This window comes from Patella vulgata, chromosome 1 (assembly GCF_932274485.2).
Source record: "Patella vulgata chromosome 1, xgPatVulg1.2, whole genome shotgun sequence".
NCBI classification, from domain to species: Eukaryota; Metazoa; Mollusca; class Gastropoda; family Patellidae; genus Patella; species Patella vulgata.
In genome coordinates this window covers 95089473-95104098 of record NC_065879.2, presented here as the reverse complement: position 1 = coordinate 95104098, position 14626 = coordinate 95089473, and the positions used below count along the sequence as shown (strand labels likewise).

Here is a 14626-nt window from a genome sequence, read left to right as displayed (position 1 = left end):
AAAATGGAAGTTAGCTACTCACACCAATACGGAATTTATATACTCACACATACAAACGAAAGCTTGAAATGTTCTTTTGAATCAATTATTATCTGATTCTTGCAGTTTATTGCTAATCGAGCTAAGATTGAATTTCGGTCTTCGCCTAACTCAGATCTTTGCTTAAAGGGACAATAACACTCTTGCTGGCTTGAAAGCTCCAGAAAATAAATAATATCTCTATCTAAGTACTAGATGTTGAAATGTCCTACCTGTTGTGTAAATTATCCATTACATCCTATTTTACTTGTCCAGAGGGTTCGAAAATATTTTTAAATCGAAGTTTCATTTGAAAAGGTTTACCTTAGACGTTTCAAACCATTATGTTGAATTTTTCAAAAAATTTAAATAAGGTGTGTTAAGATGAAATTTGTATCACCAATTAATTGAAATATTCTAAAATAGTACAATTTGTTGACCAGAATAAAGATTGGGACATATTATTCAGTTACAACAAGAGTGGTATTGAGCCTTTAACATGGATAAAATTTGTCCACTTAGTTCCGACTTATGCGAAGTTTACTGTAATACACATAAAAAAACCTCCAAATTCTGAATCGGTATCAATCTCCATAGCAACATAATTATTAAAAGAGTGAGAATCAAGGCCATCTTCTTCTCCATTTGAAATCTCAGAAAGGGGAAACCACGTTGGAAAATCCCGGCGAACTTTCTTGGCCAAAGCAGCAGGGCTAGAAATTCGTCATTTTTTGCGAGAATCTAAGAGGATTCTCATATATGGTATCTGCGCGAATCCTCCGAATCTTAAATAATAATACTGTCTAAAATAACAAGATTGTGTTTATTGTGTTAATTTAAAACACCAAAATACAACAACAATGATAAAAATAAAACAATCAGATGGAATTTTTGGTAAACACTTAAATTGTGTCAAAAGTAATATCCAGAAAATGCTGTAGCCAAAATAAGCTGTAGCAAAAATAAGCATGATGGCATTTCTTCATAGCACAATTAATACTCTTGTCCATCACGTTATTCAGTCCGGTGATAGACACATGGTCTAATGATCACGTAACTGAAATTGGTATAAAATAAAATTCTGTACAACTGTGATATTTTTAAAATTAAGCCTCTGTCAGCATGTGTATAAAATAAAAAAATTATAACGGTAAACACTATTTAGAAATAGTTTGTTGACCTTATTCCAACTGATATGTCACGTGTCATTGGAATTTGTCGGGAAAATATCCACTATATCTCTCTCCGTGTATTCGGTGTTCTATCAGGGATTATATTCAATGCAGATTTAAATTTACCTAACAACTGGTCAGTGAATCCATCAATGTATGATCCAGTTATTATTTTAATATCTACCGGTACCTTAAATTCACACGGACGGAGAGCGGAAGATCATGCCTAGATCGTCTTCAATGAATCATTCGCCACGTGGCGTATTTTACTGAACATGTTATGAATTATCAGCAAGTTTTTTTTTTTTTTTTTTTTACCGGATTATCAAAATCACCATTAAATGTTGTAATTACTCGGATTATGAACCACATACGACGGATTCTCACTAGGGTATGACTGTTATTGTAGCCGACAAGCATCGATTGATTTTTTTATTAACAAGTAATGATTAACCCGTTGTAATTTAGCCCAAAGTAGACTGATTTATGATACCATAGTGGCCGGTTCATTGTTTTACCAATCGTCTAGATTAAACATCAATCAGCTAAAGCCGACACAAAATGAAATGAAATGGGGTTTAACGTCCTACTGTTCTGCTCCTAAACTGGGCTAATGAAGACGGGCATACGCCATACAGTGTGCTATGAGGGAAATTTTGCCCGGGCAGCGGTGCTACGGCCTACTCTTATATCGAATTCCAACTGCCAAGGGATCTTTTACGTGCACGCCAATGTGTACACAGGGCCTCGGTACTAGACAGCTGTATCACTGTCCTGTATCAATGACAAGGTAGAACTACGCCGGGAAATCTGAATGAACTTTCTCGGCCAATACAGGGATCGAACACCCGACCTCCAGGCTAGCGAACCAGCGTCTTACCCACTTAGCCACGTGATCCCCAAAGCCGACACAATACAGCCAGTTAAGAACAATGACCCTGACTGACATTCAATAGTTGGACTCGACAATTCTCCGAGAATCCTTGCGCGAATTAGATTCAGAGATTCACATGAATTTCTAGGCCTGTACAGGGATCTTGGACGATTACTATTCATCTCTAAAAGATCCTTTGATAAAAACCCTTTAATTTCTGAATCGGGATCACTTTCTACAGTGAAGAAATTATTAGAAGAACAAACCAGATTTATAACTTTATTGATCAATGAGGCAGGGAATATCATCATATACAGGCCATTGATACGCGGCAAAAGCTGGTGAAATTCAAATGTTAATTAGGTCAACGGTGGGTGTGACTGGAGCACCATTTATACTTCGCTGCGATATGCGTGCCATTCTGGGCATGGTACCAGGCCGCGATAAATTTCAAGAAATTGACCCGTTTACATTACTCTAAAAAAACTGGTCTCAGAACCATGCCAGGCACGCTAAATGTGGAACTCTTCACAGAAAAGTTAATTTCAGACCCTATGCAAATTACCCAGATGAAAACAATTATGATGGTTGATTTAGTTTGAGCAGCCATTTTTATAGAACTGATGACAGAGGATTCAAAGTTTGTGGGGAAAACAGGTCAAGGTTCATTTGGCGCATGCGCAGTAATCAGTGCTCAGACCGGTTAACGTTTGTATACCTACGAAAATTTAAAGCGAGCCGGTCCTGGTACCGTTCCATGACCACCTCACTTCAGTGGGCCAGATTGGCACCGTAATAGGCACGGCATGCTTACGTTTGACCTGTTTACACTACAAAAAAGGGAAGCGTGCCGTGCCTGGTACGTTTAAAATTTGTAACGTAAACAGGTTTTAGGACTGAATGAGTCTTAAAGTAGCCAAGTCTCTAACTCAATATCATCCAAAATCTTCGACATTGAAAACACGATTTATTTGTCGGTTTAAATCAACATTGATGTTGTGATCTTACCGGGAAAAGATGGCCATCTGACAAAATAAACATTTTACAATTGGTACACGAATCGTGTACCATAATGCGTTTCAGCGCTATGTGTAATAAGGGACACAAAAAACGAAATAGGCATATTCCACAAGTCATGTCAAATGGTGACCCTATATTCTTATCTGGAGAGCATGCCCAATAAATACTATTGGCATAGACTGGAATAACCAGAAGCTAGAGATTGAAATTTGATTGAGAATACTGGCGTATGTCGCCGAACCTAACTGATTAGAAATGACAGTAAAAACAGAAACAATTGAATGTAAATCATTTTATATACATTCATATTACATTATTCTATGTATTGCGACCCATTTGTGTCAATTTCTAAGTCCCAAATATTAGCGACTTAGCTCCTTTAAATTAAGTCTGCGAATGCTTTGTGAACTCCGGATCAGAGTCTCTAAATGATTCACCACAAACATCACATTTTTAAGCGTTTTCTCCAGTTTAAGTTCCTGTGTGCTGCGTTAAGAGTACAGCAGATGAGTTCAGGTGTGCTTTTAGCTCCCTCAAAAAGGGGGATCACGTGGCTAAGTGGGTAAGACGCTGGCTCGCTAGCCTGGAGGTCGTGTGTTTGATCCCTGCATTGGCCGAGAAAGTTCATCCAGATTTTCCGGCGTGGTTCCCCCTTGTCAGTGATGCAGGACAGAGGGCCTGACAAGGACAGCTGCCTAGTCCTTCGGATGAGACAAAAAAATGATGTCCTGTGTATACATTGGAATGCACGTAAAAGATCCCTTGGCAGTTGGAATTCGATATAAGAGTAGGCGATAGTGCCGCTGCCCGGGCAAAATTTCCCTCATAGCACACTGTATGGCGTATGTCCGTCTTCATTAGCCCAGCATAGGAGCAGAACAGTAGGACGTTAAACCCCATTTCATTTCTTTAATGAAACAACACATAAGGTTTTAACTCTAGTGTGAATTCTGATGTGGTTCTGTAGATTACTTGTGTTGGTGAATGATTTACTACAAACATCACATTTATAAGGTTTTAACTCTAGTGTGAGTTCTGATGTGGTTCTGTAGATTACTTGTGTTGGTGAATGATTTACTACAAACATTACATATATAAGGTTTTTCACCAGTATGAATTCTTTCATGCAGATGTAAATTACTACTTGTAGAAAATGATTTACCACAAACATCACATATATAAGGTTTTACACCAGTATGAACTCTGATATGTCTCTGTAGAGTACTACTCTCAGTAAATGATTTACTACAAACATCACATTTATAAGGTTTTTCCCCTATATGATATCTCATGTGTCTCTGTAGCATGCTATGGTAACTAAATGTTCGACCACAAAGATTACATTCATATATTTTCTTCTCTCCTGTATGAACTGCCATGTGTCGTTTCAGGGGGCTACCATTAACGAAAGCCTCACCACAAACACCACATTTATATGGGTTTTTATTGGTGTGCTTCAGTCCGAAGATCTGTTCAGTTTGGTCGTTGATTTTCTCGACTTCAACATGTATTTCACAGTGTTTCTCTAAATCAGTGTCAGATTTAAATTCTTCATCACACAAATTACACTGATAGCATGTTTCAATGTCTTCAGTTTTCTCTTCTTTAAAATGGCAATATTCATCTACATCATTAGTTTCCTCTTCTTTAACATGATAATATTCATCTACATCATCAGTTTTCTCTTCTTTATCATGACAATATCCAACTATATCATCAGTTTTCTCTTCTTTAACATGACAATATTCATCTATATCATCAGTTTTCTCTTCTTTAACATGACAATATTCATCTACATCATCAGTTTTCTCTTCTTTAACATGACAATATTCATTTACATCATCAGTTTTCTCTTCTTTAACATGTATTTTATTGTGTTTTACTAAATCATCATATTGTGGAAAAATCTCATCACATACAACACATTGATGGAAAGTTACAACATCATTAGTTTCCTGTAATATATAAAAGTTATATCATCAATAGTTTCCTGTCAGATATAAAAGTTATAACATCATTAGTTTCCTGTAATATAAAAGTTATAAAACACTAACTCTATTTATAGAATAACAATTACTGGTTTATTAACATGCAACGGGAGAAAACCAGAGGACCCAGAGAAAACCCATGAGGCTGGACCTTTAAATGGGACAATGCCAGTGGGATGATTGGGAAAAATAATTCTGTTATGCTTGATCTTGGATGAATTTGTCACTTGGAGAATCTTGCTGTAAATAGGTTGTCTCTGTCAGTTGACCATGATCATTTCCATTTAAGGTAACCAAGATATTTAAGAGTTTATATTGACAGCCATTTTATTTATATTCGAAAGAACTGAGATGTTCACATCTATTTTAAGCTTTATAAAGAAGATATTTAAAATTGTATATTTCTCCTTTTGAACAGATAACTGACAGTCATTTTATTTTTATTCTAGCTCCAAAAGAACTGAGATATACAAGTCATTTCAAGAGAGTTGAGAGGTTGAGCTGAACCAGCTCATACAACATGTTCCAATCTGATTCAAACACAGATCCTATTTCACTTTGTTTTTACTCGTCTTTACTAGACTAGGATCTGGAAGAGTTGTTATCATTGACGTGTTCTGGATGGTTTGAGGGATTAGTCAATGAAACGATCTGTTACGGCAAGCTTTAGGCATGTTTTGCACGGAACAGTGGGTAATCCACTAGTAACATCAATGCTGATTGGTTAATCAAATGCCCGACATCATAGGGTCAAAAGCCGCTCGTATGACCTCTGACACGACTTATCGCTACAACCAGCCAGATCTGCAAGTAGTGTAGGCCATCGAAAGTATAAAAAAATGAAATGAAATATAGATCTATATTCTAATCAGATTGAACATGTTCAAACCAGATGGCCGACTCTTCAAAGATATCTCAAGAGAACACTAGAATAATGGCCTGCCTTAAAATTTTATTTTGAGTCACAGCTAGGAGTCCAGACATGATACAACTATTTAGCAAATTAAGAGCCAAAGTTATCATGTTCAAACTGCTTATCTCTGCTTAGACTAAGTGGAAAATGCGTATGATTGAACTCTGTCAAGGCATTCGCCTAATAGACACCAATACTAATTTTGAACATTCTACCCAAATTAGAAGAAGAGTTATTGATCAATCAGATTGAAGTCTTTACTTTGCCTAAGCAGAAAATGCTCAGCATCGAACCTTGTTACGGTATTGATGTAATGAAACTATACACAAAGTTTCACCACTGTTATTCAATTAGAATAAAAGTTATCTGTTTCTCTTCTCTCCATCCCCTGGCCTTGAAATGTTTTGTGACATACATGGTCTCTATCGTCCAGTGTTGGGATTTCGCCTGTATATTCCAGACATGTCCTGCACTATTTTCCAATTGTCTGACCAGGAATATGCTCAATCGGACATCAAGATATGGTGAATAATATTGACATGACATGACCCGTTTCTCGTTGTTTTATAAATTATTTTATGTACATCTAGCTGATCCCCCCAACTCTGGATCCATCCCTGAAATTTGGGATGAAACAGCACTGTTACCCAGGTATCATTTAATCTTGTGTATCTAGCACTAATTTCTTTCACATTCGTTTAATATCAAATCTTTGTTTAAAAATTTGTAACAATCGTTTAGAATCACCAAAAATCAGCTAATTTCTACATGTGTCCAGTTTAAAGCTGACTGATTAATTTTGATAATGAGTGTCCAATTTACAAGTATTTAATTTCCTGACCACTGTTCAAAAATTAATAATTACACATCATCAATCAATTGGGTTGTTTATTTTTTAACAGTGATTGAGAAATTAAACACTTGTAAATTGGACACTCATTATCAAAATTGAATGGTCAGCTTTAAACTGGACAGAATTACAAATTAAATGATTTATGTTGATTTTAAACAGTTTTTACGAATTTTTAAACAAAGATTTGATATTAAACGAATGTGAAAGAAATTTGTGCTAGATACACAAGATTAAATGATACCTGGGTTACAGTGCAGCCCCCTGGATGATACGTTTTTGGGATGAAAAGTCCTGCATGTGTGATCTGTATGAGTTTGAGAATTCCCATGCTGTGTTGTTTACCCTGCATCTGTGATTTCCCACCTTGAGTTGTTTACCCTGTAGCTGTGTAGTGCTCAATGGTATAATCGCTTCATATTTTCCAAAGTTACAAATTCCAAAGTCATTATTTTTGGGTTTCATCCATTTTTTGTCAAGCACATTTAGATACCATAATACATGCACTAAAGCTGTTGTGAATGTCTTTTTGAGGACACCCCACTCACTCTTTCAAAATTTCTCACAGTTTTTTGTCCTTTTTTAAAACAAAATTAATCGGTAATTCATCCAATACTCATACAATGTATGCCTAAAGTCAATTTGGAAAGACAGGTTGCCAGGCAACGAAAATATATGCCCAAGGCAACTATGTCGTTCGAGCAGTCAACAAGGGTTGTTACATATTTTTTCTTTTGTCAGTAATACAAAACATTTACAATTCACTGAAATCTGATTACGAGTAATAACCCATTTGGCTTCTATTTCGGCCCTATGCTAATGTTTAGTATACAAAACATTTCATATCAAGGGCTATAACTCTAGCAGTAATTATCAGAAATCACTGAAAATCAATAGGACCTTTCGTCTTTAGAGCAAGCACAAGATTTTTCAAAGTGATCAAGGTCCAAAATTAGCAATTATTATCGAAAATAGCTGAAAATCAATAGGCTTCTTCGTTTCATGACCTCAAACACTGTGTATAAATTCAAAATCAATCGGATATTAACTTTAGGCTCTAGAGCATCAACAAGAAATTCTGGACGCTGGACCGACAGACAGGGACGACAATATACAACCACATTTCAATGTAGGCGTATAAAAACGAAATCATTGACAACAATAAACTTGGCCCTACTCGAGACAATGACTGTTCATATTGATATGAATCCATCTCCACTCGGACCAATCGATAGACCACTTGGACCAAGACCACTCGGACCAACTGATAGATCACTCGGACCAATTGATAGACCACTCGGACCAACTGATAGACCACTTGGACCAATTGATAGACCACTCGGACTCGGACCAAAGACCACTCGGATCAATTGATAGACCACTCGGACCAAACAAAAAGACCACTCGGACCAATAATAAAGCGTTGTTTAATAAATTAATAATTGTGTTTGTTTTAATATGACTACTCGGACCAATAATAAAGTGTTGTTTTAATAAAATGATAATTGTGTTTGTTTTACTATGAAAAATTTAATTGTTATTTACTTACCCGTAGTATTTGATCATGATTTATAACAACGAAAATGAGAGTCCATATATTTGAACAACGAAAATAAGCGCATATATTTGAACACCGACAATAAGAGAATATATTTGAACACCGACAATAAAAGTACATATATTTGAACAACGAAAATAAAAGTACATATATTTGAACAACGAAAATAAAAGTACATACACGAAAGTATGTCTGTTGTAATATTGCTATTTAACATGTTTTTATATTACTATTAGTTATCGTATTGCTATTTAATTATTATTATGCGCTTCAGCCCCAGTTGTATTGAGAGACTCGAGAGACGAGGCTAGACACATTGCACCAAATCAAATGGAGTTATGTAGACTAGAATAACTAGACGCTAGAAATTTGAACTCGATTGAGATTGCTGACTTATTTCGCCGAACATAACTGATTTGAAATTGGAGTAAAAACGGAAACCATTAAATGTAAATCAGTTTATATACATTCATATTACAGTATTTAGGTATGTGGCAAACACCAGATAATCTCCAGAGCCGCTTCGGCTCGAGCCTCGTTTTCGTTTTTCTGCTTTAGGGAATTCCCTCGATACCTCCCCCGTACTAATTCTCTTTTTTCTACGTGTTACACAATAACTTAAGTCGAGCTCAGAGACTAATTACGTAGTACACATGTTTATTTACCGCCATGTTGCCAAAATTTTTCCATTGTCCGCATCGAATATTTTTACATTTCAACTTGCAGTTTTCGAGTTCCGTTTACTTCACAAAACAGCCTATTTAACGTCTAAAGGTGAGTAATGTTTGACTTGATCTTCTGATGTATTATTCTTTATTATATTGACAACATCTGTGTTGATTTTGAGCGAAATTCATGGATTACCAACCCACTTTTTTGAATCCGCCGCGAAAGGTGTCAAGGTCGGGGTTAGAAATCGGGACCAAATTTGAATGTGTTTTCCATCTTTTTTGATCAAAAATAAATCACTAAAACGGCCATAAACAACATCAATTGTGTTTTTTATATAATCATTTGTATGTAAAGATATAATTAAATACAGTGTCTGGTATTTTTATGCCTTAATAACGCCGATGATTGATGATTTAGAATGGTATAAAATCCAGCAATTTGTGTAAAACTAGGGCCGTTTGGGTCACGTGACCTCCATTCTTGCTTTGGATTGGCTGATCCGTTGTGTTGATAAACAAAATAATGTGCTGAGTTTGTTTTTTTTTGCATTTCATGACTTAATTTTGATATGTTTTTGATGATTTATTTGAAAAAGTCATAGAGGCATTACTTAGATTGTTGTTTGGACAGGGATATGTTCAATTTTGTTTTAAATTCCTCTGCAAATTCTTACTTATACTCTTATAGTATGACTTATTTCGCTTATAACTTACAGACTTTTATTCTTATTTTTCAGTTTACATTCCACAATGAAGAAAAAGACTAGGACTGCACTGCCTCCAGCAAAGCCGGGTCCAGGCCGTCAACATCTGATGAATCTCTACGGAAAGATGCCAGAGAACAATTTCAAAGTTGGGCATATTTTGACACTGTACTTCCAACATGGGAAATCTGAGACAAAGACTGTCACAGCCATTAAACGCTTTGCACCTGATCATATCTCACTGAACATTAGTGCTGTAAAAACTGTTGTCAATCGTTATGGCAGGTACAAACATTTAAGTCGGGAGTCTGAGTTTGAATCGTTTGCGCTATTTTGTGCTGAGCCTTTTACGTTAGATTCATCACCACCTCCAGTTCAATCACATGAAGCCATGGATACATGTACGTCACCTGTTCCAGGCCCCTCGCAGCAGCAGCCGCCCCACACACCAGTGAAGAACACAGATTCACCCCGGACCCCAAGGCACATGCTCACCCCAAGAAAACTTGAGATGAGGAAGCGGCTTACGTGTTTGTCCAATATGAGAAATACTGAAAAAAAGAAATACTTGACTTGTTTGAGGAGCTTGAAAGAGAAGCTGAAATATAGTGACTATCATGACAAGAAAAAGATAAATCAGTGTAAACAACGGAGAAAGAACTCTATGCTGGAAAAAGATAAAACGATTGCTCAGCTCAAGGAAGAACTCCTGAGATTGAAAAAAAGGCCCGATATGAGTGTGGAGGCAGAGCTTAGACATCTTCAAAGGACTCATAAACGTTTGTTGAATTCGAATAAGGAAAAGCTGAAGGAAAAAAAATCTGAAACAGTTTCAAAAGAGGAGTTCATGAGGGTAAAGAAGGAACTATCTGAACAAAAGGAGTTGACAAGGGGATATGAAAATGAAGTTATTCAATGGCAAGAAAGGGTTGAGGAATTAAAGAATGAAAAAAGCCAGGAGAAAGAAACTAAAAAGGATGGAAAAACATACAGTGTCAAGACACGCATGATGGTCTATAATACAATTGTGGGTCAAGTGCCAACAAATAATGTTCCAGGCATCATAGCAGGGCAGGCGAAACGAAATGGAGACGTCCTCACATCTGTGCCTCATAGGACCACAGTGGAGCAGATGGCCAGGGAACTTGACACTATTGCAGATTTGAAAAGTGCAGAATTAGCCATGAAATCAAAAAACCTTACTTTGGGCTTTGATGCTACCACCCAAGAAGGAGTTCACGTGAACAGCATTCACCTGACTACAAAAAGTGACTGTGACCTTGTTGCCGTAGATGAGCTTCCTGGAGGGACAGCTAATGATTACCATGGTCACATCACCAACACGATTGATTATCTTGCAGACGTTTATTCTGACTTTCATGAGGAAGAGTACCAGTATTGTAGAGAAACGATAATAAGTAATATAGCCAATACCATGAATGACAGGGCTGCTGTGAATCAGGCAACCATTCGACAGGTTAATGCCTCATGGGGAAAAACTCTCAATGAACTCAATTGCCATTTACATCCGCTAGATACAATAGCAACTAAATGTAGGTCTGCCTTAAAATCCGTTGAGAGTGAGAAAGGAGAGTTATTTGGGAATGACTGTGTAATTGGAAACTTAGTTGTACAAATGAACAAACTGAGATATAAAGATTCAAAAGGAGATCCTAAGGGGTTCAAGACATTCCTAGACGACAACAACTTACCAAGGGCTCTTCTGCCTAGGTACAGAGGAAACAGACTTCATATCCTCTTCCATATCAGTGGGAAATTCTTTGAACATTATGATTTACTACTCAATTTCCTAGGAAGTGGTTCGGTTTCTTGTGGTGGTTTAGTACCCAGTTTACTAAAAGATTTTGGTTTAGAAACTGCCATCACAGAAATGCAGATTGTTGGTATCCTTGGAAAGCTTCTGACAGGGCCATGGATGACCAAGTTCTATGCTTCAGCTGAGTCAGAAGTTTCACATATGGAAGGTATCAACATAGTAAAAGATGTGCTTTGTACCCTTCGGCAAATGCTGGATGACCCAGTTAGTATTATTACAAGAAATGTAGATTTTTTCGGTGGTGCATTCAAACCAGACGACAAAACACTTCATAGTTTATTGAGGGAACCAGTAAACAAGGACATGTTCAGAATCATGGCAACAGCCTGCTTGAAAGCCATCATAGAAGTATTAGAACGACAATACAAACGTTATTTTGGGATGGATATCACTGAGCAGTTGAGAAGAGAAACTGAGTCCGCACGATTGCACAACATTGACTCTGAAGAAATTATGGGTATGTTTAGTGCGGGAAAAGAAAGGGCAAAAAATGCAAATGTAGACTTTTTGGTGGCAAGGATGCGTGCAAAGAAAAACAATGTTGTGGGGTGGTTAGATAGTGTGTATGAGGGGAAAAGGTCGCGCATTGTGACATGGGCAATTGGCAAGGCGCGGAAGAAAAGATCAATGAACAGGAAAAAAATTTGTGATGTTAACAAGGAATTGTCAAGGAGAGCGGCACACAATAGACAGAAAAAGAATATTAAAAAGAGGAAAGACATTGAAAAAAAACTTAAAAATCTAGATGTTAGTGCTCTTAAAACAGTATTCCCTGAAGTGTCAGATGAGACCCATGTTGACTTAGTTGGTCTTTTTGAAGGAAGTATAGTTGGCCGCAGCATCTGCCACACTTGGTATGACGAAGACACCGATCAAAAGACTGAGTGGTGTGGTAGAGTAGAAAAAATGAAAAAAAGAAAGAAAGATGGAAATAAACAAAACATTCATTGTTACAAAATAGCTTATTGGTCAGCAGAAGGAAGTTATGAGGATGCAGAGGACTTTGAAATCCCCAAGTTGGAACTTGCTGCCGATCTCATTTGTGAAGACTTGATTTTTTGTTAGGTAGAATAGACGCTGAGTTTGAATAATACTATATATGGATTATTAGTTAGTGTGTGTTAAAATTGGTGCACTTAAATAACTTGATCGGATAATGAAACTGTTGTTTTATGAAATCCTAGTAGGACATTGACCAAGAAAAGTTGTGCGACGCCGATGCCTTTCACCAATTATTGTATGATTTTTGACTTGTCATTTTAATTAAAATTTAACATGAACACATTACTATTCTTGTTTTAAAGTATTACATACTCCTCCGTCTGTGAATAAGCTTTCCATTGATACCTTTAACTTTGAATTTGAGTTAAAAATAAGAAAGTTATGTGCATTCTCCTGGATTCCACTTTTCGGTCACGGCGCCAAGTCGTTAATCTTACCATTTTCCTATTAAAGACAAAGCCGCCAATTAGCGCTAATTGGTGACACAAAAAATGGTGTACCTCCTTTACTATTTGTCACAGAAATGTGATCTTGGTGTCATTGGAAAGGTCTTGGAGAGACCTATCTACTGATACCAGTCTCATTAAAATCCAGTGACTTTCATTTTTTTTGCCACATACCTACAGTATTATATGCGTTGCGACCCACTTTTGTGAATTTCTAGGTCCCAAATGTTAGCGATTTAGCTCCTTTAATATCTCACCATTAGTTGGCTTTCTAATTCTTCTTGTCCGTTGTTCTAGATAAAATACGTTGCAACTGATGATTAAAATAGTTTACAAACAATAATTCTTCGGATGAAACTCGGAGCAAACGTCGCGACTTGTTGATCAATCGCCTTCAGTGACGAGAACAAAGACTACTTCCGGAATAGAGTTGTATCCTGGTTTTAGACGAGGATTGATCAACTCTATTAATTCATAAATGAAACCAGACCGTATAATACTTTTTATGTCGTATAACAAAAACCTAATCCACACAACACACCCTTCTTTATCCATTTTTCCATTCAAACAGACGTTAAACCCATTTCGTTTCTATTTATGTAAATGTCATTAAAATTTGTGAGTTACTTGGATTGGGTGAATTTATTGATTGTCGTAAACCGGAAATAATATTGTAATATTACAAAATATATTTTAGGTTAAGCTATATTTACAAATTTATTTTACAGGTAAATGAAGATGCAATACCTGATAATTTTTTACATGCCGATATAAAAGTTAAAGGAGAAAGACATCTGATGTTTTCAACCACAAGACAGTTGGCTTTGCTTGTTAAATTCGGGCAATGGATTATTGATGGGACTTTATGTAATTAGATGTATTATGTTAAATGTCTATGTATATTTATGTATTAAATTAATGTTTATGTAATGTATGTATTTATATTATGGTATTATAGTATTATCAAAAATTCCATCTGATTGTTTTATTTTTATCATTGTTCATGTATTCTGATGTTTTAGATTAACACAATAAACATAATCTTGTTTTTTAGACAGTATTATTATTTAAGATTTAGAGGATTCGCGCAGATGCCATATATGAGAATCCTCTTAAACGAATTTCTAGCCCTGCTGCTTTGGCCAAGAAAGTTCGCTGGGATTTTCCGACGTGGTTTCCCCTTTCTGAGATTTCAAATGGAGAAGAAGATGGCCGCGATTCTAACTCTTTTAATAATTTCATGGCTATGGAGATTGATACCGATTCAGAATTTGGAAGTTTTTTATGTGTATTACAGTAAACTTTGCATAAGTCGGATCTACATGTAAGTGGACTAATTTTATCTGAGTTAAGCAAATAAACTGCAAGAGTCAGATAATAATTGATTCAAAGGCACATTTCAAGCTTATGTTCGTATGTGCGAGTTGATAACTTCCGTTTTGGTGCGAGCAGCTAACTTCCATTTTATCACCATCTTTTAAAAATGTCCTAAATTTTCACAGCAGACAGCAAATTTTGAAGTTTTCCGGGAAAATTCTATTATTGCGTCGCGTCAAATAGGCTGATTTGAGTC

At 36.3% G+C, this 14626-nt stretch overlaps 1 protein-coding gene across 2 annotated transcripts; it reads right to left on the bottom strand.

The window, feature by feature from the left end:
- Positions 1–863: 863 nt before the first annotated feature.
- LOC126818710 (zinc finger protein 596) lies at positions 864–13687 on the bottom strand. 2 transcript variants are annotated; one of them, XM_050546255.2, is made up of 2 exons: positions 13311–13671; positions 864–5039 (listed from the first exon to the last, which is right to left on the bottom strand). In XM_050546255.2, the coding sequence occupies exons 1-2, from the start codon at positions 13311–13313 to the stop codon at positions 4092–4094; spliced, it is 951 nt and encodes a 316-aa protein (XP_050402212.1). In that variant the 5' UTR covers positions 13314–13671; the 3' UTR covers positions 864–4091. The 2 variants fall into 2 exon arrangements, 1 of the variants encoding a protein (XP_050402212.1); XR_008787905.1 differs by having other exon boundaries at positions 4258–5039; positions 13228–13687.
- Between the last annotated feature and the right edge of the window lie 939 nt (positions 13688–14626).